General features: G+C 37.2%; 1 protein-coding gene across 1 annotated transcript in view; it reads right to left on the minus strand.

Moving 5' to 3' along the window:
* DMTF1 (cyclin D binding myb-like transcription factor 1) overlaps window positions 1-19,188 on the minus strand; it is a gene marked incomplete at its 3' end in the record, with an annotated part of 19,342 nt that extends 154 nt beyond the window's left edge. The window contains exons 1-15 of the mRNA XM_010297174.1: window positions 19,116-19,188; window positions 17,524-17,640; window positions 16,913-17,032; window positions 15,824-15,918; window positions 14,918-15,032; window positions 12,409-12,485; window positions 10,781-10,938; window positions 9,953-9,985; window positions 8,692-8,801; window positions 7,708-7,936; window positions 5,869-6,020; window positions 4,131-4,346; window positions 1,668-1,753; window positions 863-1,024; window positions 1-239 (exon numbers count right to left, since the gene is read on the minus strand). The exon at window positions 1-239 is cut by the window's left edge and continues 154 nt beyond it. Of these exons, the coding sequence (XP_010295476.1) occupies window positions 1-239; window positions 863-1,024; window positions 1,668-1,753; window positions 4,131-4,346; window positions 5,869-6,020; window positions 7,708-7,936; window positions 8,692-8,801; window positions 9,953-9,985; window positions 10,781-10,938; window positions 12,409-12,485; window positions 14,918-15,032; window positions 15,824-15,918; window positions 16,913-17,032; window positions 17,524-17,640; window positions 19,116-19,188 (1,982 nt within the window). The remainder of the gene's footprint in view (window positions 240-862; window positions 1,025-1,667; window positions 1,754-4,130; window positions 4,347-5,868; window positions 6,021-7,707; window positions 7,937-8,691; window positions 8,802-9,952; window positions 9,986-10,780; window positions 10,939-12,408; window positions 12,486-14,917; window positions 15,033-15,823; window positions 15,919-16,912; window positions 17,033-17,523; window positions 17,641-19,115) is intronic.
* Between the last annotated feature and the right edge of the window lie 4,053 nt (window positions 19,189-23,241).

The following is a 23,241-nucleotide window of genomic DNA, read 5'->3' on the forward strand; positions in this document are numbered from 1 at the left end:
TTGTAGGCTGACTGCTCTTCATCACTCAGCTTGGACTGATGGATATCATCTGGGAAAGCATTTGTTTCTAGTGTATCAGCAGGATCTGTCAGGTCAGCTGACTGAATGTCTGAATCCACAGCAAGTTCTGCCTGAGTAACAGAGGAGGAGATATCTTCAGCGGCAACGGTGCGGATTATGACACTTGGCGTGTGGCACTGCACTGTGACATTGTCACTTGTATTTAACAAGTGCTCTGGCTGTAAGGAGTATTTGCAAAAAGAGACACAAATAAAAACAAAGTCAGAGACTTTCTTCCAAGTATCTTCAAAACTTTCAGAAATAAAAGCAAAAGCATTCGTAAATATGTAATACGAAACAGAGGCAGCTGTTCAGGTGAGGATCGCTGTAGATTCAAAAGATCAGAGCTTTTTTTCCTCGAATTTTGCATCGCTTTTGTTATTCAATCTCCAGTTTGCTTCCACTTCCCTCCCTCTAAACTAAAAAAGTAATAAAGTCTAAAAAGTAATACTGCCACTATTATAAAAGTTTTGCAAACACCAATATTTGTTTGTGAGAGTAACTGGAAACATCAGGAAACCACAGTACTGTGTTTTGCTGGGACAAGCCACTAGATGGAGACATGACGTTCAGCCACAGTAAGAACTAAGTTGGTTACTAAGCTAAGTTTTGAAGACACTTGGAGTTGCTTTTCAAAAAAACAGTACAAAAAAAGAAATTCTCACTCTTCAGTATTTTAAGCAAAGTAACACTGTTATGACTTAAGAACTGCTTTACAAATTTAACATATACATATAGGGGCCTGCTTTATTATGTTCCCCATTGCCCAAATTCCAGTCTTTTCACTGCTCAAAATACATACCGATAAGGCATGAACTATGATCTGTTCTGGGGAGGCTGGAGCAGCAGCAGCAGCTGTCAAGGTCATGGTAGGACTAGTCGTCAGTGTCAAAGGCAGGCCTTGGCTTGAGCTTGTCTGTAATAAGTATGTACCCGGTGTTCCAGTCGGCTGGAGATGGAAAGACTATGAAAGACAACACAAGTTTAATATGCAAATGCACAACCTTCCTGGACCATACTTAGCACTCAAAGCGTGGTTATTTATATGAACTAGCCTAACTGTAACACCCCTGGAAAACAAACAAAAAAATCCAATCCCTACCACACTGATTGCTGTACTGCACCCATTGAGCAGAAGCTCATCTACAGCCTTGGGCTACTGAGAGTAGTATTAAGGCCAAAAGTCACACAGGACTATATTATGCTGTACAACAGCAGGTAAGAAAGGAACAAATTCAACTTACTCTTAGCATTGGGATGAAAGAGAAACAGTGCTATCAACTACAGTACAATAAAACTGAGAGAATCTTGTCTTGCTGGGAGCTTCCTCTGGCTCCGTTATGTCAGATTTCAAAAGGAAAACTTCATAGCATTAAGGCATTAAGACAGGTTTAAAGCATTTAACTGTATTGACATTCTACTTCACAGCCCTAATGAATTACACCCTTGGAAATACACTTTGCTTTGAACTTTAAAGTTCTAGATCTCTTAACTTCTCCTTCCACTTGAGAAATGTTTTTTTCAGAAATGCACAGTTCCATAGTGTAGGAAGTAGCTGTGTTTAAAAGAAAAAACAGAGTAACAAATGGCAGTTCTCTGTTACTTACTGGAAGAATCTCAAAGGTCTGTAGTGTTCCACTGTTTAGTGTTATCGTCTCAGAGTCAACAGTAGCAGCAGGGGAATCCGTTGAGGCTGCAAAAGGAAGGAAAAAAAGAAAAAGAAAGTACGTACACCAAAATGTTTCAGCCCTGCAGAGTGTATAACATACTGTAATTGCTACATAGCAGGGTACTGTTAATTCCAGTAATAAGAAAAAGAAAACCGGCTGCAATCCTAATGACAAGGTTCTCTAATGGGTACCCAAGATACAATCTGAAAGAGCATGAGAAAGAAACTGGTTTTAGTGCACAGGGATAAAAGCAGACAACTGAAATTATCTGATGTGATCTAATTACTTTTTGTAATTAGATTTGTAAGAGGTTCTGGTGTAACGATATCCTTTGGATCATGTATTATTTGCTTTAAAATGGTATCAGGTTTAATATTGCTTAATATGTTTCCCATGGACCTCTTTTTTTTTTTTTTTTTTTTTTAATTTTTAAACTTTTCTGCCCTCCACGGTATATCTACAACTGATGAAACATCAGATGCTCCCCAAGATATTTGCCTATCGTGTGTGTTATGATTGCAGTGTATAAAAGCTGTAAGTATCCTTACCACAAGTGTGTAATTATTTATGCAATTATCTGCATTAATTCTAAAAGCAATGAAGAGAAGCACTGAAAACAGTCTACATTATCAGACATTTGAAGATTACCAGGTCCAAACAGCTCACACCCAAAGCTTTGTAAGATATCAAAAAACCTATTCAGAGCCATAATTATGATTTTCACTTATTCTTAAAAAAACCTCCCAAGTTCCAGGAAGCTGGAGGCAAATTAATACTTTGCTTGGGTTTATCCTGTAATTCCATAAATACTGAAAGGGCAGAAGACCTACCTGACGACAGCAGTGCTCCCAGCACTGGAAACTTGGCTAACTCAGACTCTCTGGCTTCGAAGTAGAATTATTTTGGTCTCTTAAGAAGATACAAGCTCTAATTTTGGAGCTTTTATTGTTGTAGTGGCATGTTCAAGGCTTCCTGCTGCAGATTTCCTGGCACACAGCAGCAGACAGCTCTAAAGTGCGGCCTGTCTGTTACCCAGCCAGTTATGTCCTTAAAGCTTATAGGAGTTACCCCTTGGAAACCTTGAGCATTCTATCAAATGCAGCTGAAACTGGCTAACAGCTCTCATGGGACTGGGAAATAAAATACAAAACTCACTTTGATCACACAAACTTAAATTCTTCAGGAAAGCAGACTAAAATGGGGAAAAATGCTTTATTTTAGCATGGGGCAAGTGGCATCACAAAATAACTATTAAGGATGAGATTCAGGAAGCATTAACTGTTACAGAATACCAGCACATCTTGCCTGTTGATCAAAACCCAATAGCTTTGACCAAGCTTGGTTGAAAGTCTGAGACCACTGATGTATTATTAAAGGCAAGAGGTGCTTAGCTTGGTGTTGCGTGACATTCTAATTAAAAAATAAACCACATAAAATGAAGACGGCACTTAATAAGTAGATTAAGATAGGCTAATCTAATGAAATTATAAACAGAAAATTGTTTACCAAATGCCTATATAGTCATAGTCTGAAGAATCAGTTCTTGGCCTGATTAACTAATTTTGTAATCAGCCTGACTGAAGCACTAAATTGTCCTAATAAAATTCACAAATGACAAACAGTGCAAAATAGCACACAATGGAGATGGCAGGCTGCATATGAGGTGATTCAATTGGAGTCACTGGAGTTACTTAATAAGATTAGTAGGAAAACCAAGCAATAAGCACTACAGTCAAAGTAGACCTAGTAATAAATGTTGTTAATGAGCAAAGTTCATCCTTACGAGGATGGGAAGCAGCAACTTAAAAAAAATAAAGTGGTTAGAGCAGATCATCAGCTGAACATCAATGTGACTTGGCAACTAATGCTTTCCAGAGTGTTTGTGCCTAGAAATAACTGCATAATACAGAGCAGGACTGGAAAAAACATTATATACCTTCCTGCTTCAGTGTCCTTCATCAGAATTTAGGCACAGCAGCGTATACATTTTATAAAAGGAGATCTTGTACATGGATCTTCATTACTCTGAACAAGAGCTACCAGAATAAACGTAAGGAATAAACATATATGTTGCATATTCATTAAGAGGCTTATGTACTGAAGCCTTTTCAAAGAGTACCTTATATGGCAAGCTCTTGCATCCATGCACAGACAGACATATATAACTCCTATGTGCAGGCACTCCAACTGCAGCTTCTTGGTACTGCTGTCACTACATTCACCTAACAAAATTAGAAATGGGAAAATGGAATCCTGGAATCCTTAATCTTAAGTTATGGCAAGACCAAAGAAGAATTAATGAAATTCTTTAAGACATGCCCACTCCTCCTTCACCATCTTAACCTAAGAAAGCTTTAGGTTTCATTAGAGGACAGCGAGTTGTTCGTTTCAGCTACTTACAGACATGCGTAATCTGGACTGGAATCTGCAAAGCTGCCATAGGGCTTGGTGCGTTGCCTGCGTTCTCCTCCAAGCGAGCCACTCGAATCTGCACGTGCTGAACCCCCGAACTGGAATTAGTGTTTGGTAATCCACTTCCAGATTTGTTCTCTGAAAGCTGGTGCCCTGGGTTGTTTTTTTGGTTCTCATGGAGTTGTTTAAGACCCTTTATCAGCACTGAGAGAAAAAATACTCATGCTAAAGCATGTTGAAGAAGCACATTTGAAATGCTGCATGTCAGATTTATCCAAAATGAAAAAAATAACCAATATCCTTCTGAATTTGGAACCTAAACAGTTTATAGTGATCTATCAACTAGAAATTTATAATAAATACATAATACATAATTTAATACATAAAACACATTTATAGTCAGTTACCTGGAGTGAACTTGATTTTTCTCAAGGACATTATAGGATGCTTGGAAATAAAAAAGAAAATCTCATAAAAATTTTAGATGTCTCTAAAAACATGTCTGGTATAACCCCGAGTTACAATCAAGTGCCAGTATCACTAGTTGTATAGTGCTTCTATTAGAAATAAACCTTCCAATCTTACAAAACATGAAAGCAGATTTGTTCAAGAGGTTGACAGAAATGTCAGTGGAAATAGGGAGCAAGACAGAATTAATCTCACAGTGGCTATACTACAATTCTTTATTTCTGCATGAAGTGGCCCATTGCTCCAATAAAACCGCACACCTTTCTTCCCTATCATCACTTTGGTCTCACTGAGGGAGGGGTTGACATACATAAGGTTACAAAAGTCGAGGCCTCTGCTTTTCTAGCGTTCAATACTGCTTAAACGTTTCCCACTCCTGACAGCGTGATGTTTTGTCTGGGGAAAAAGAGTGGATCCTGATGATGCAGTGGCATATTTACATTATGAATTATTTGATGCAACAACTGTCTATTAACATATGATTTATACCATATTAAGCATAACAGGGCTACCCTCTCAATTGCAGCCTCCAGGCATGACTAATATATAACTACACTGATGACCACAGCAAAAGTGTCCATTAAATTACACCTTTCATTATGATATGACTAATCTCTCTGATATTTTTTTTTTTTTTCCCCCAAGACAGGGAAAAGGAGGACTGAATGAAAGGTCATGGACACTGAAATACCCGCTGGCTCAGGCACTAGCTTCTCCGACCAAGACTGAGAGCTGTGAGAGATGTATCTGGGAGCTTCATACTCCCGATTCCTCCCCTCCTCCTCACTGGGCAGCTAGTAGTAGATCTCTGTTTTATCTACAGCTAAGGTTCAGCACCTCACACCGATTACATTTTAACAGTAACAGACCTAACCTGGGGTGATACTGTTAGGCTACAGATAAATATCCTCTTCTACCTGAAGAGGTCACTGTCCTCCATACCAAAGATCGTCACCATCATCTGAGATCTGCCAGCTGAGCTGCTTATATGCATGCTCTCACTTGAGCCAAAGTGAGAGGAGTTGGCAAAATCTATTGGTTAGTTGTATACATCAGCTTGGCTTGTTTCAACTGAAACACTTAAGGATTGCTTGTAGGAGCAATTCAGCCAGCAGATCCGAGGGGCCAGTAACTTCCAGCAAAGCAGCAATGTGCTCTTTGGCCAGCAATGCTGTAAGCAGACGACAAAATGCAGCCTTATGCTTTTGACACTTGTGAAAGGAGCTTTCAGAAGAGAAGTGTGCAAGTAGTACATTACCAGGGAATGAAACATCTTTGTGGTTTGCAATCTGTCTTTTAATGGTCCACCATTTACTCCGAAGCCACTGTGGTGAGCGGACACTACTCCATCCTTCAGCTAGTAAATCCCAATTGATGTCATTTTCATCAGAAACTTCAAGTTCCGCTATCCTGGCAGGATACAGAAAATATTTACCTGTTAGAAACTACCCTCCAGACTGGAAGAGGTGTTGCACATCTCCGGTCTTGTCACACATAACAGCGGCAAATGGCATGCTAGTGAATAGTCCACCAGAGCTCATGAATTGACACAGGCTTCCAAGGCTCCACGCTGCCAGAGGTCAAGCAGAATCATAAACAACAGAAGATGGACTAGACCTGCTAGATGATCCAGTCCATCTCCTTGCCATGCAGGATTATTCTCCTTATTTACATATACATTAGGGCTTTGATCAGATTATTGTGAAGCATTCCAAATGATGGTACTTGCATCTTTTCTCTTTGGAAAACCATTCCCCAAACACATCTCCAGGGCAGGAAGTATTTCCTGAGATTCACTCTGAACTTTCATTTAATTAATTTCATGTTATGATATTTACTTCTGTTTTCTCCTAAATCACACTCATCCGTCCTTAACATAGATTTTTGCCTCCTCTCAGATGCTTCTTAGCCAAAGTAGATGAAATTAACTACAGTATTAAACAGCTCCTCATAAATCAATCCCATTAGGCTCTCCAGGTAAGGGACAGTCTTCACATAATTTTGGCAGATGCTATGCACATACTGGGTTCTATCAGAATATGTCTGAATACTGTGAATATCTCTGAATTGCCTCCAGCTCATCTGTATCTGGAGCATATGAAAGAGGTGAACAGTGAGAGGGAAAGGATTTTTGTGAAAGTCAAGAAAAGTTCTCTTCACAAAGCCAGAAATAGCACTGAATACTCTTGCTAGCAAAAAAAAACCCCAACAAAAAACCCCCAACAAAACAAAACAAAAAAAAGAAAAAAGCTACCCAAAACAAGAAAACAACCCTGAAGGATGAGTTAAGGATATCTGGACAGACCAAAACAGATACCATTTGTACAGAAATATTAAGAATTATAACCAGAACATTCTGAAATGTAGAATAAGTTCCTCATTTGAGTTCAAGTCAAACAGCTTCAGTAAATAAGTAAACAGTGCTCTGTGTTTAGATTCCCTGTATGTCTTGGCTTTTTATTCCCACCCGAACCTATCAACCCATAAAATCCACTGGCTAAAAAGCCTGAGTTAAAGGCATTCAAAATGGGAGGAGGACTGGAGAGAGCAAAAGATTTCCAAAGTTACTATCAGGTTGCCAGTTCAAATGTACTCAAAGATGCTGATATCCAATCAGTGTTTGGTGGCCTACATGAAATTAATTTGCAGTCTCGGTTTAGTTCTTTGTAGACAAGATGTCCACATCACAGAAACCACCACCACACTTGACCCTTGTTGGTCATCTCAGCAGAGAGGCCAAGGACTGAACGGGCAGGGAGACTGAACTACCCTCCAGTTAAGGGTTAAAGCGCATTGGTGGGGCAACGTGTGGGAAGCTTGCACGGTCGCTGCCTGTGCTGTACCTTTTCTGTGGAATAAAGAAGACTTCAGTCTCCAGGGTTTTCAATCTGACACCTTTCACGAACACTAACATTCACTAAAAAAACAAAAAACAAAAAATATGTTCAATAATAAATCTCTGGGAACTATAAACACAGCAGTGATTTTTGGAGGGTTCTAGCGTTTTTAGTGTCTAAGAAACCAGCAAAAGGGACCCCAATGGAATCCAGTTAGCGTCACGTATTACAAACCTTTAAAAATAACTGAAAAAACAAACCTCAAGATCAGATTTATTTCATCTTCCTTGGTCCACTCAGTGCCCCCACTTTGTTTCCAGTTGAGATAGTTGAGCCATTTAGAGCGGCACTGCTTTTCAGAGCGTGTCCCGACCCGTTCTGCTACGGCAGCCCACGATACACCTTGTGTGACAATGTCACCTGGTTCTGTGCTAGTTAGCTCATGCACTACTTCTGCTAGTCTTTTTTCTTCTTTCTCTGTCCACTTTCCTGAAAGAGAGAAAACCCCTCCAACTTAACTAACAGCAGATGCCCTCTGTTCTGATCTGTAACATGTCAACACTTTTATCTTCAGTGCCTAACACCTTACTCCAGATGCAAATATTGACTTGCAAAGAGGATATAAATGTTCTTATTAACAATTTATATAATATCTATTCTTGATTAACAAATGCATAATTCCATTGTTTTTCTGCCAAGTTTCTTTCTCGTCCCTTCCTCTTGCAGATGAATGAGCCACATTTATCAAAATACTCACCAAGCCAAACTGGTCCAAGCTACCTGAATTGTGTTAGTTGAAGTAAATTAACCATGCAATCATTTAGTATACAGCAATTACATGAGGTCTGACTAAATTTTCCTTCCATTTGAATATATACACTACAAAATCAACAATACTTTACTCTTAAAATGCATGTCTCTCAACTTACACCAAATATACAGTGTATGTTATAAATATTAAACACAAGTGAAAGTACTTTTTAATCCACCTCAATAAAATATGCTCCAGTGGCATAAATATACGATGGATAATGGACTGCAAAAATCAACTGAATGTTCTGATCTTTAAGAATTGAAACTGGAGAAATCTGTACCAAATACATTCTAAAATGTCAGTAGATTTCATATTCTAAGTTCCTCGTTGTAAGTTCCAAGTTACAAGTCTCTGAAAAGACCACTGACAAAGGCAAAAGTGAGAAAGTTTTAACTAGAATATCCATTACTGACACCAGCATTTACCTCACCTGTGTTGCAGGTATCTTTCATCAATCTACATCGATCTTTTACAGATGAAGCACTTCTCCCCAGTGCAGCTCCTATTGTAGCCCAATCATTACCGTGCTTTATTCTCAGCCTAAATAGAAACATGTTCATTAGCACTATAGCCAGTTAAAGAGATTACCAAAATACCAAATACACTCCAATAAAACCAGGATAAATGGGCACTTTACAGGCCTAAAGACAGAATGGGGAGTCACTTTGATACTACAGTATTAATGTATTTTCTACCATCACTGCTAATTTTTCTATGTGTTTCTAAGAAGCCTTTTGGGCCAGCTAAGCTACAGGACACCCGCGTATAAAATGTTTAATATCTAACTGTCTTGCAGTAATGCTGTGAGTCTTAATCACTGTGTTAAATACAATATGAATGTTTAGATAAAACAGCCAATATCCATTCTACACAAGTTCCTCAGGGATTTTCAGGTGGTACAGAGATCACTGAGAAATCTAAATAATGCCCAATGAAAACCCGGGCATCCTACAATTTAAATGAGGCAAAACCCTTACATAATCATGTTCATAATTTTAAGTATTATTTTCCTCCCACAAATGACACCAGGTTGCTTAACATGTTGAGCCATGACTACTTTTGACACATCTGGAACCAGAGGCACCTTGCTAATGACACAAACCATATAAATTGATCCAAACACATCCATCAACGCAATGAAATAGCCTCCCTTCCTTCCTTCCGTCCAGATTTCTTAACACTGATCAACCCTGGAAAGCTGCAAGAGGAGATAAAGTCTGCAGCCCCTCCTCCTTGATTTATCAGGTTCATGGTCAAAATAACAGAGCCTTACCAACAATTATGTACCTCTCTAACACATCATAGGGGAGATCCTGCCCTTGACCTGCTACTTTCTTTAGAAATAACCTTTGCTCAGGTTTCCCAGAGAAAGGGTATTTCTGTTTTTCAGAAACATAACTGCAAATGTTGACTGGCTTGTAAATATCTGAAACATTACTAGTTTCAACAGAAGGCGTGCTTTAGAACTTTGTTGTATATTGCTTGCATCCTCAATACACACTAGGAAATATAAAAAAATTATCCAAATGTAGTCTCATTTCTCTTCAGACTAGTGATGACTATTTTCTGATAGAGTTGGAGCCAATTTACTTGTAACTTGTCGGCGATTTCATATAACAAAACCTGTAAAAACTACTCTAAGCTACTAAACAGAAAGAAGGTGGTGTGACCTTGTTAATAAAAAGACTTACTCTTTAAGTTTTTCAATTTCCTCAGGAGTATACCTAAGCAACAGGTAAATAAAAAGACATTATTTTAAACAGAAAACATACAGCATAAATATTTTGGCTTTACTAACCACACAGTACACATTTAGTTACAAGGGATTAAGGAATGTCAGCTACAAGAAACAATCTGACTGAAAGCCTCAAAAGAACATGACAAACAAATGCCATTTCCCACATTTCTAAGGTTATCTGGTCTAACATTCCTCTCATTTGCCAGCAAAACTCCTCATTCTCGGTGATCTTACTAAGAACAGACTTAGAATTTTGTGCATTACTCTCTCAAATAAACAGCTATTTTTTCCTTCCTGTCTCAGTTCACAAGCACCATAAGGATGACTTTCCATTAAAAAAACAGCACTGAGATGGTATTTTTGATTTTCAACTACCTTTAAAAACTAAAATCTAACATCCTTTTCAGCACTTCTGGATGGCGCCATACTTACTGCTTTATAGATAAGCAAACTAAGGGCACAGGGATGAAGATCAATTAGCTCAAGGTCACAGTTAAAGAAAAAAACTACATCTCAGCAGATTCATGCTTGTGTCCAAGTCTTCTAATCATATCAGAATCCTCTCTGCATCTTTGTTTTGTTTTTGTTTAAAGTTGTGGATACCATCAATTTAATACTATTGTCAAGGTTGACCTGCCAGAATTCAGCAGAGGTGGCTTCTGATTAGGAAGAACTAGGTCTGTTTGGCTAGAATCTTCTGACTCACATACAACATGTCAAATATTAAATACATGACCCTACTCATACCAATAAAACCATGCAGCATTAGAGGTTTTCATACTTTCCAACATGGTTTCTGTCATCATACATGCGAAGAACTCTTCTATAGACAGCAAAGAGAGGCCGATTCAGACCCCAAGCTATTGTCCTGTAGAAATCTTTTCTTTCATCTTTTGACATTTCAAATATAATTTCAGTGGCATCTTTTATTCCACGGGCCTAGAAGAAAGCATTAGAAACAAAACAAAACAAAAATCCACAAACAAAACATCTTAGATAAAGTCTCCTAGAAATCAAGAAGTAGAACACTTGAGAACTGAAGCCTAGCATACCATTATGCAACTTTCTATGTGTCTCAAATACTACAGTCCAAAAGTTAAACCTAATATTTATGAATTAGCTACCTCAATTACAAACCCTTGATCACTAGTTGTTGTCTGGGTGTTTGTTTGGTTTTTTTTAACACTGGAGTTCAGGTAGACACCTGTTGTGGTTTAGCTGAAACCAGGACAACACAGAAGCTTTAACTTTCATCTACATTTAAAAAAAATATGTCTATTTTAAGATCAAAAATTGAAGCATCATTTAGAACATCATAGAAAATACAGGCTGGTGGAATTATCTTGGGGTTATACAGTGAAAGGTTGTAAAAAAGTGCTGTATCAATTTATTACATGATTTTAGATATTCTTTATCTGAAAGCAATTTTTTTCAATTAAACTACTCTTCTTGTTCTAATGGAAACTAAAAGCAAATTTGATACAAAACCACTGAAGTATAAAAGGAAAGCTTTAGTTTAAGTTCAGCTTAAACTAAAAATCACTATATTTCAATTATTCAAAGCAGTACAAGAAAGCAGATGAATAGGAAAATAATGAATCAAAGGAGTTATCAGTAACTCAAAAAAGTTATTTATCTAGCTTAAAAAAGCTTCTCTAGATTTAAAAAATATTACCTATGAATGATTTTGTGAGAGAAATTCTAATACACGTGTGGGCAGCCACACTTTCTACAAGTAATACTGAGGGTTTTTTATACCAATGAAGACTAAATTCAGGGCTTTTTTGGACTTACAAATGAAGGATGGGGAACCTGTAATATTCAGGCTATATATTCTCAGCTGTAAGCACTCAGCTCAAATACTCTCAGCTGTAAGCCTACCACCAATATGAATTATGGGCAATTATCACTGTCAGCGTGTTAACTGCATGCCTATTTTTACACTGAACTCTGACAACAATATATTAAGGGGAAGAAAGCTGATACAGGCATCCTGTTAGTGTAGTAAACAAATACAAATATGGCATCAAAGAATTCTGGAAGTTGTACTACACTTTGTAAGGAAAATTAGCTCTATTCCTAGTGCATTTTTTTTTCCTTTGTCTTCACCAAAGATTTCATGAGTGATGTATATTCAGAGAAAGAGATTAAGCCACTTGAACACCCTGACGTGAAAACTTAAAATGGGTTATATTCAGTACACAAATTAAAAGCATTGTTACATTCTGTATTCTTAAATCCTGTGTATGGATACAATTATCTTATGTATTTCAAATGGGTAATGACCATTTCTACTATGAACCAGTCAGAATCACTAATTGCACATTCTGGGAAGTACTAAAGAAAGTTGGTTTCTAGCAGGGGCTGGATCACGACGCCAACTAGCAGATAACATCCTCTAACACATACCTTTAAATAACGCTCGATGTTACTCATCAAAATGTCAATTTCTTCCTTCGACCACATCCCTTGCTTCCACTTATGGCCTGAAAATAGAAATGACAAACAAATTACTGAAGTGAAAATCAGCAAAACACCAACAAGAATGTCAGAAAAACATAACCCTCATTATTGCAATTAACAAAGAAAAGACAGTAGTAATTTTAGCTACTTAAACTAACAAGTTAATTTTAAACAGATGTTACTTCAGAACCGATAAAAAATCCTTAGTAACTGTCAACTAATGTTTAAATGTGAGTCAGGCCCCTCTTCAAAAACATCTATTTTTTCAAAACAGAACATGTATTCCTCTATGTGCTGTGAAGTCACATTTTCAGCCTTTCTCTTCAGCCACAACTAGAAAATTTCTATCTTTAAATTGACAACTGAAATTTCCATGCACTCAAATGATTCCATAAGCTGGGACTTAAAATGTGACTCAAAGTATTACTTCAGGAATTGGCAAAACTGTAGAGTTCTCTTACATGCCTTATCACTCCCCAACATGTGAGTAGTGCTACCTAGTGTGAGTGCTCTTCATAGAGGTAAGTGCTCTACCTAGTCTATTTTGACAAGCTGGTGCCTATCTCTTTTTTTTTTTGCATTAATAATAATGCCCAGTCGTCACAGTCAAGATAAAGACCAATGGCGAGTGTTTTATTTCCCAAATACAAGTGGCCAACCACAGAAAAAACATTATGTTTCATCTGTCGATGTCCTCAGTAACTACAATGCCAGTTAAGCTCTAAAAATAAAACCAATCAACTTTTTTTCAGAGAGAAAATTTCAGGTCTATCAATAAAACATTAAAACATTCCTACCCTAAATTTATATACAGATTCCTCTTTTTTCCTCTCATGCTCATACCATACTTAATATTAACCATCACTTCTAATTAAGATTATGCTGGTGACCCAGTTTACATACTGGTGTGTGCTGGCTACCTGCCCATCTCTGCTCAGAAAAATCAGGGTACTTCCTTCTCAGCCTGCTAATTACCAGAGCTGAGAGGCAGAACACACCAAAGAGACTGTTTACTCAAATCCAATTACAATGAAAAGTACAGGCATTATTACTAATTCTGTTAGAACTGATGAGAAAAAACTCTTCCTTTGTGCCGGATGGCTTCAATCTCTTCTTCCAAAGCTACAGAGACAGAACAATAATCTACTCCTGTAGCTGTGATTCACACCTGTATCCAAGCATCTGAACTGACTTAAAGGGATACTGCTACCCTTTACATGGAATAACCTTTAATACCCAACTATTTTAGGAAAGGAAGTATATTTCGCACTTCATGTGTTTGCATATTCAGTGCCAAGATTATTATAACCTGCCCATGGGTCCTCAAAGAAAGCAGTATCAGGTGGAGACTGATATAAAACAATGAGCTCAGGCAGCACATGTCAAACTCCTAGGTACTGTAAAAGGAGACACATACTGGGATTCCCCCTGAAGAGGAAGAGGTCATTCGCTCTGTGAGAGAAAACCATTACTTTTTTCCCTAAAGTTTTCTAATAAAGGGGGTTGCTTTGGACTGACTGAAAGATATTTTAATTCTTGTTTTTTCCCTACACAGAATAAGAAAAACAGTGGAGAGATTGAGGAAATTTGAGAGACGTGTCTTCATTTCACACTAAGTTGTTTCTCTAGGTTTAGGAAGGCACTGCCCCTGAAAAAAAAAACGACAAAAACCCCTCTAAAGCTCAGCAACTACTTACATGACTGCACAGGTACATTCTGAAACGGAGGAATGCCAATGGGGTGGCAGTTTGAGGACTAGCAGTAATTATTTCAGTAGTTTCTGGTCTACATAATCCCTGTTCTTCCTGAAGCAACTCCATTCCAGAAACTTTAATACAAATCACAACAAGGTAGCCAGATTAATAAGCCCTACCCAGAGGAAGGTGTATTAGCCTGAGCATAGATTCATTTTTCCCTGGTATACCCACCTCTGACTGCAGCTTCCCATCTCCTGAACAGGCAGAAGCGCAAACAGAGTAAATGCAGCTGTCTGCCCCATCTGTGCTGACACACATTATCTACAGCAGTTCTCTACGACAGCCACTAGAATCACTGTCACCACTGCAAGCATGGCCCCTCTTCCTCTCCCAAGTCTATCAGGAGTGCCTTCTTTCATAAAATCATCGAATCTTTGGGTTGGAAAGGACCTTTAAAGGCCATCTAGTCCAACCCCACTGTAATAAGCAGGGACATCTTCAACTAGATCAGGTGGCTCAGAGCCCCGTCCAACTTGATTTTGAGTGTTCCAACTTTCTCCTTGCATACAAAGTGGAAGAGAGATGGTGAAGACTTAATGCATTAGATCTCTCCTCATTTTTAGAATCAGTCTTCTGAAATATCTTCACTAAAAGAGCCAGACCAGAGATTACTTTATGCAACCTGCAAAATGTTCTGAGACATTTGGGAATAGCTTACCTTTCTACAGCATGTGAGAACTGCATTTGAAATATCCTACCTTTATTTGTCAGAGAATCCTTATCCTCTTTGGTTGTGAACCAGGCTTGACTAACAGCTGACACTTCTTCATTGCCCATTGGGGAGATTTCATCGAGCTGTTCATTCTGAAGAATCTTGAAAAGACCAATATGAAATAATCCAGTAAGATCTTCAGTTCTTTCTATTGCCTTGCATTTAACATGGAGGTATAAACTGAAGTAAAATGAAACCAACACACCTAGTTACCTTGCTGACTGCTCAGAAAGTGCCACTTTTTTAATATGGCATTAGAAATACATTCACCTTTCTTGAAACACCTGAGTAAGATTTAGCATCTTAACATATAGATGTTGTAAGAATTAATTAGATAGCATTCTTCATCCTCTTTAATGTACAGTGAATAGGAAGAGCCTCACTAGCTTTGGTGGAAAGAGGACTGTGTCCAGCATCTTCAATCTAGAACTTGTAAACATGGTATACCCACAATGAGAACTGTATGTAACTGTTAGGACTGGTGATGAGACAAAAGCATATTCAGGCCTGTTATAAAGCTTAACTTATAATCAAAGAATGACAGAAATGACAAATAAACTTGTCTTCTATGCAGATCACCACCGAGCAAGTAATTACCAGTGGAGGGTTACATCTATTACTGTTTACTGTATTACTCTTTGGGCAGGAATATATATATTATATAAAAATATATATTACATAAAATTATTATTTATATAATTTCACATATAAAATTATTCAATTGCACTTTTACAGAACATTTTACAAACAAGATCCGTGCTCAAATATATTAGTTTCATACTGAAAATAATCTTATTCATTTAATAAGCCCCTCCTGCTATTTGTTACCCTTTTCATTTACATTTAAATAAAAATACACATAAAATATGTACATTTTGAAGTTTTACTGTACCTGAATCTGAGTAACAGTTCCTTCGTTAATCTCATCTTCAGCTACCTCAGTGGTAGCAGTCATGGTCACCTCAAAGCTCTGATCATTTTCTGAAACTTCAGAATGGATAATTAGTTCTATACCTTACTCCTGTAACATTTTTTTATGCATGCTACAGGTTTTGTAAGTTGCTGCCTTTGCACTGAAGGTTTTGAAGAGGCCTTGTTTGGTATTTATTTGTTGACACACTAAAATCATCAAGATGATTATCAACTGTTCCTCTTCATAAAATTTAAATATGGGTTTTGAAACCTTCAGTTTTACACTTGACTATAACAAAGACCTAATGTGACACATATAAATAAGAGGTGTTTGATTTGGTGCAAACATTCAGTACTGTATTAATGCTTCCTTTCCAGCCCCATCTTCAGTATTTTCCAATTACTAAAGGACAACGTTCAAATCTTTCGGCTGCATTCTTTTTCCCCAGTTTTCCTTCAACATGATAATGCCTTTACTTCTAAGGAGTTTCTAGTAAGTTCCACCAAATAAAGCCACTCTAGGTATTGTAAATGGTATTTTAACTTGCTAGATCTGGTTTTGCCTCCCTTTGGGAGACTCTATTGAACTGTCTAATATTCAATCAACTTTTTTATGACTAATTCAGTACTCAGCCTACTTTCTGTACAACAATCTCTACCTTAAAAAGACCACACATCTCAATACTACAAAACATGGAAATACTAACTATACTGTTTGACCATTAAAAAAACCTAATCACTCTTTGCAGGAGGGGAGCATCTAGTTTGTTGTGCATTCACTTATCCTGCAACTTATTCAATGCACCTGTGCCTGCAGTCCTCTAGCTGTAAGGCAGGTTTATTTTGCCAGTACTGTATAGATAACAATTCCTGCAAAACCATCCAAGGCTCAGAGATAAAGATGATACCTACTTAGGTATCTTTCTATCATCTTCTATTAATATACTTATATTAATAAAATTTGAAAATAAAACATGCAAAATATTCTACTGTGATCCAGAGAGTCCACTTCTAACCTTTACCAACAGAAACATTTGCTACAAGAGTACATAAACTTAAAAGAACTTACTTGGAACTGCAACAACAGAAATGCATGGAGTGGAATCATCGAGGCTTTGATCATCCTCTGATAAGCAAAGCCTCTTGTGTGGAGGTTCAGTGCTGTCTTCAGAGTCTACTTCATCAGTTTCTAACAACAAAAACATACAGAGGTTACTTTCTGTTAACAAAGAGGAGCTTTGGACCAAAACAAAAGGTAGAAGCAAATGTGATAGGCTGGTTCGGTGCTGTACTACTGCCCAGGAACTTGGTCTGAGTTAAGCAGTAACAGTTTACATGCTTTTTTGAACAAACATTTTCTGTGAGATTTTCTTTGTAAATTCCATCCACAGTCCGTTACACACAAACCACTTAAATCTACAGAGATTTGGGTACATGCTTAGTTCTAAGAACCCATTTCCACTGAAATAAATCAGACAGATGTATCCTTGTTGGGTACGTATATACATAATTTTGTGATTTACACTTAATTTGATACATCATCTATCTTTAAATTGAAACAGAACAAATCACAGCAGAGTAAGCAGAATCCAAGTAGCTCATAGAATTTGGGGGCAGGGAATATGATGGTTAGATCAATGAAAATGTAAGAAAAAAATACTATGCAATACAATTCTATACCATTTTGAGGGCAATGAAGTATAAGGTTCCCTTCAGTGTCCTGAGTCAAAGTCACAGAGTTCACGGTTTCTACTGTCACTGTGTCAGACTCTTCTTCAACTGTGCTCATACTCAAACCTGAAAGAGCAATACACAGATTACTTTTCTGCAGTCAGACTGACACTTTGTCCATAATGCTGCTTCCTTTATCTCAAACAACCAGCATAAACTCCCACAGAGAATGACAAATGTCTGTATGTTCTTTCACATAAACAATTCCACGCCTTAAGACATTCACCTGTCTTTACTTTTCCTGCATAGTTACACATCACACAGGGTAACATCAGAGTTTAAAAGCTACTTTTCCAGTTAAAAATAGTACCTAGACTCACTACTCAGAAGTATTTGCAATCTACTACTATTTTTTTTAAAAAAAGTATAATCCTAGGCTATTACTTTTTCACATCTGATATTTTTTTGTCCCACTAATATTTGCTCCACTGCTCATTTAATAATTTTACTATTATATAACCTAAAACCAGTCAGGACTGAGAAATATTTCTGTAGTGTCATACTACTCATAGGTGCACTATTTATAGATTATTACATTGCGAAGTTTTATTCTTCTTCCATGCATATAATTGTGAGGCTAGTATTTTTTCTTTACCACTGAAACAACATGAGCAACAGAAAAAATGGGTGCAGGCAATCATCAGTATAAAAAATTACTCAGATATTAACTAATAATAAGGTATCCAGGATAAGCAGTATACACTGAAGTCCGTGAACTAGGGCAATACAAAGTGCTTGTGATAATCTCATTTCCACTATAAAATTACTACAAAGAAACACAAAACTTGTAAGAATGTCAATGTAAACTAGCACTAATTTTGAAATTAAACAAAACCCCACAAAAAAGTTCTAATCCACTAAATACAAAGAAATGTAACCTTTTCTACAGAAGCTAAATAAAATCACATCTATAATATCCAGAAGCTTTCCAATGATCTGATCAGTTTTGTGCACCTGGTTTGGTCACTGTCTTTTAGCAGAGCTCTGTAAAAAGAAAATATCACCTTTTTCTCCTTGAAGTGCTCAGTCCTTTTTATGTGTTTTCTCAGATGTCAACAACAGAAAAAGTTACTTGCAACTGTTATTCTAAAGCCAAAATACCGTTATGAACAATTTTAATTTATGCTGTTGAAAAAATTGACTACAGCTTTAAATAATAATAAAAAAATAATCACAATTACATTACAAAGCTTCCATGTACCAGACAGGGATGCCCATATATAAGGTGAATTTACTACCTGGACTTTAAATCCCCTGTATAATGTTAACAATACTGCTTCCGCAGGGAATGATTTAATTTTTAATCAGAAAACATGTTCTTTGGTATTGAAGATTCCCAAGAGTGGTGTCTTCTTGGAAGGATAAAAGCACTGTCAGTCTTTCAATAAAAGTACTTATCATCTCTCAAGCTTGATGAAGATTTGGCACATCTTTAAGCACATGTAGTGACTGATTCCTAGAAAGAAGTGATATTATCCTTCTGAACATGTCAAAAATTTCAGATACAGTTGACATTTTAAATCAGGAGTTCTCAAATTTACTTTCATATCTACCAGCAGCAACAGTTCCTTGCCACATGCAAGTGTAGGAGGCAGTAACTTCCTTGGGATTCATCTGCTGCTGAGTTTTACAACCTCTACCCTATCCTTTACTAGAAGTGACGGTTACTGTACAGCTATAGTACTGATTTTTAAAAACCAAAAGAAGCATTCTTAACTCTAAAAAGTGAAGAAAGAAATCCAAAGTGTTATAGCTAAATTAGCAGACTGTAACTTGTTAACTCAGTTTTGAGTTATTAATTTAACTTTTTGGGAGTGGACAAAGTGGATAATTCTGGACGACCAAAATAAATAGATAGATTCTCTTTTTCATGTTCAATATGTACTTTCTGAATAACTTTTACCACAGAGAATGCTGTAGCAAAAATTTCCAAGGTTACTTGAAATGCAACAGAGGATTCTTCCTTAATTATATGTGGACAATGAAAACATAAGTTTTTCTATAATCAGCTGAAAGCACCTATTTTTCTTCCTACCACTATAAAGGCTTGAAAGACAGATTTATTTTTATAAAACACATACTTTGTGTATAAAATCATGTACTTCACCTAAAACTGATCTAGAAGCAGCAGAAACTACAGCACCATTCACGGCAGAAGACAATCCCTTCTTTTTATCAAAAAATACTGAAAAGTGAATACAGAGATAGCAAAGCTGGCCGTTCTTTCATCAGTTACTCAGGATTTGCTGAGAATCAAAGAACACATTTATAGCATTAGGCTCCCAAGGCAAAAACAGAGAATAATTAGAGTTGTCCATTTGCATTCTCTCCCTTGCTGGTTTGTCATGTTAGATGAGAAAAAGATACAGCATGGAAGGGGTCCATACATCCAAGCCTGACATTTCCATCAAAGGTGGGGAGGAAGGTACACCACGTTCAATAGCTGCTACCCTAACACATCCATACAAAGAGCTGTAACAGGCCTAAATCTAACAGCAGCACTGATTCTTCTAATCAAGTTAGACATCTACACTTGCCTGCTTGAGCTCCCAGGTACTTGAAAACTGTGCACAGCACATTGTTCAAGGAACTGTGATTTCCTAGGAAGCACTCCTCAATGTAATTCCTGGACTGAGCAGGGTTTTACAACTTTTTGCCAATCTCCCAAGAATGGTTTATCCCAACAGTAAGTGCAGGCTCTCCAGAAAAAATGATAATGGTCTGAGTCAGATACTTGAGATTTAGCATATCTCAAGTTTTTTGAGTAAAGGTAATAATCTTTATTACAAGCCTTGATAAAAACTTAAGAAAAGCCAAATCCTTGATTTGACTGGAAAAGTTCCTATCAACTTTAATGCATGCGGTCTTGGACCTCAACTGAAAGCTGACTGCAAGAACACAAGGAGTCAAGTCAAAGTCAAATCCAGATTTTGGACATTATTTTTTATTCATTAGACTACACAAATACAAGAAAACTGAATACAAAACAAACCAACCTGTTCTTTTGAGATACACTTACACCAGGACAGGAGCGCTAACCCATGAAGACATGAATTGGTGACTGAAAAGAAAAAAAATCTTGAGTAACTGCAGTGGTTCTTCTGTGTGAATAGGAAACAATCTCCAGATTGTATAAAATCACTGGTTTACACTTAAATAATGACAGAACTACCACGTACGCTGAAGACACATCACATATGAAGGGACCCCATGGAGTTTACAGTGAGCTCAGTGGAGAAAGCACAGTGATGCTGCAGGAGACAACGCCCTCTGACGCAGGCTTCCTTGATACTGGCTGCACGGACACTCTACTTGGCGGATGTCCTTGATTTATCACAGGATGACAGCCAAAGCCACGCTAAACAATGCCACACCACCGCAGAAGTCTTTCAGCACGCATCATGCGAATTCTGTTTAATATAGACACCTGCAAATCCACTACACATTCACTCTTGAAAAAGTTAAATACAAAGTTAATGACAGCCAATGTTTCTTGATTTGTGAGAATTACGACATGAGTACTCTCTTCACCTCCAAAGTATCACCTTCTTTGCATAACTTCACTAAGTATGCTTTTGAAAATGCATTCCTTTCTATTTAAAACAAAAAGCGTGCTTTAATTTTAAATGCATGACCTAAGACTTTTCTTTAATCCTTGATTCAAACACATCCTTTACAGAGATACCCATCTACTACCCCCACTAATATTTTATTCTGAAGGAGGGTGTTAGCTTGTGGGGGAGGTGAACTCTGTTGCATGCACATATGCTATCAGCGTGGATACATATTACAAAGTGCAGCGAAGACAGCATAATCTTAAATTTCTAAGATAGCACCTTAGAAATGAGTGTAAATTTAATATGCATTTTTTGTCTTGTTAGAGTTTTGGGTGTATTTACCAAACTCAACATTTTTAAGAGTTGCATTACAATTTTAAATAGGTTTCAACATGCAACCAAACAGACAGAAAAATATTTTGCCTACAAGAATCACTTAATATATAATTCCAATATAAATTTTCCACTAAAGCCACATAATACAGCAGTTCTTATTTATTTGGGGAAACACGTAGCAGATTTAGGCAGAGAAAAACCCTGCAGAGCTGATTTTATACCAAGCTATTGAGGCATTTAACCGGAACAATCACATGGGATGCACTGGGATTTCAAGGCATTCGTTCCAGAGTAACACAAAGGAAACACAGTCATTACAGGTCCTCATACACCTCATCTTTAAGGAAGCCTGAATGTTTAGTGTAATCCATACCACAGCTCTTACACAATCAATACTTACAATGCATAATCAAGAGTTGTTACTATTCAACTAGTGCCAATTCTCTTATGCTATTATCCACCAAAAAACCTTTTCTCCAGACCAAACGGGTTCCACTCAACTCTAATCCCCGCCTCCCCCCCCGAAATTGTCTTTAACAGCTGCAACAATGGGTGTAAGATGGGACCAAACCAGACTGATATCAAACAGAAGGACCCAAAGACCTGAGTTTGAGACACACAAAGATTTATTAAAAATTTATCAGCATGAGATTACAGTCCTTTAGGAACAGTTACATTCTACTTATCAGCGGCATTTAGAGAAGCGGTCCATCACAGAAACAGAATATATGGGAGACACAATGGGACAAACTGTTCTCATTTGCATCGATTCAAATTTGGCCGAACTCCATGAGTTCTAGCCTATCCATTGATATTTTAATAAAAAGCACTGAGCATGCCTTAAATGTCACATAGGAGGGGAAAAAAAAACCCTAAGTTGTAGCTCTTTCAAAAGAAAAACCACAGAAAGTTGTAAGTTTTCTTTTTCAGTAATAGAAAATGGCTCTTAGGCACAAAGTTATGGATAAAAATCTTGATAAGTATGATATATACTACAATAAATATTCTTTTTCTTTAATGTAAATCCAGTTTCACTCTAAGCATTCCAGTAACTTCTTCACCTTTATAAACAACAGGCAGAAATTCAGCATGCAATAAAATATGAAAAGTTTATCGTTATCCTAACTGTACAAGGCGTAAGATTGACAAGCAAAGCCTGTTGCTTTCTGATGGACAGATGAGCACAGAATTAATGCTCATAAATAAGGGACTATTAGAAAATGCAAAATACAGTACAGACACATGTAGGTCTTTGCCTTTTTGACACCTTTTATAATTTTGACTGGTTAAGCCAAAATTAACCTTTTTGGTTTCAGGCATCCTATTTAAGGAGTTTTAATTAATATTCAACCTTTTTAGTAAGTCATAAAACATCATCTAGCAAGCTTCAGTAAGCCTCTGGAAAACAAGTATGACGTTGTTGCCATTATTATATTCATGTGGATTGATGGAAATCATAATTTGAACAAGATATGTCCATCTCATTGCAAAGGCTACACCTCTTGGCTTTGCAAAGGGAATTTAACTATGCTGTCAAGAAGCCAACTTGCATCTACGGCCAGAGCAGCGCTGGCAAACTAAAAGCATTTTCTAGATTACTTCAACACATAACTTACAACGGCCAGGTGAAGCTGAACAATGGTAACTCTCTGTGAATAAATGCATACAGGTACTATCTGTCAGCAAATGAGGCAGCTAGTAGAAGTGTAATACGCTTCACCATGCCCAAGTGCACAACCAAGAATAAAGGGATCTCAACAAGGAAAAAAAAAAG

Source organism: Phaethon lepturus, unplaced genomic scaffold, assembly GCF_000687285.1.
Source record: "Phaethon lepturus isolate BGI_N335 unplaced genomic scaffold, ASM68728v1 scaffold10021, whole genome shotgun sequence".
NCBI lineage: Eukaryota > Metazoa > Chordata > Aves > Phaethontiformes > Phaethontidae > Phaethon > Phaethon lepturus.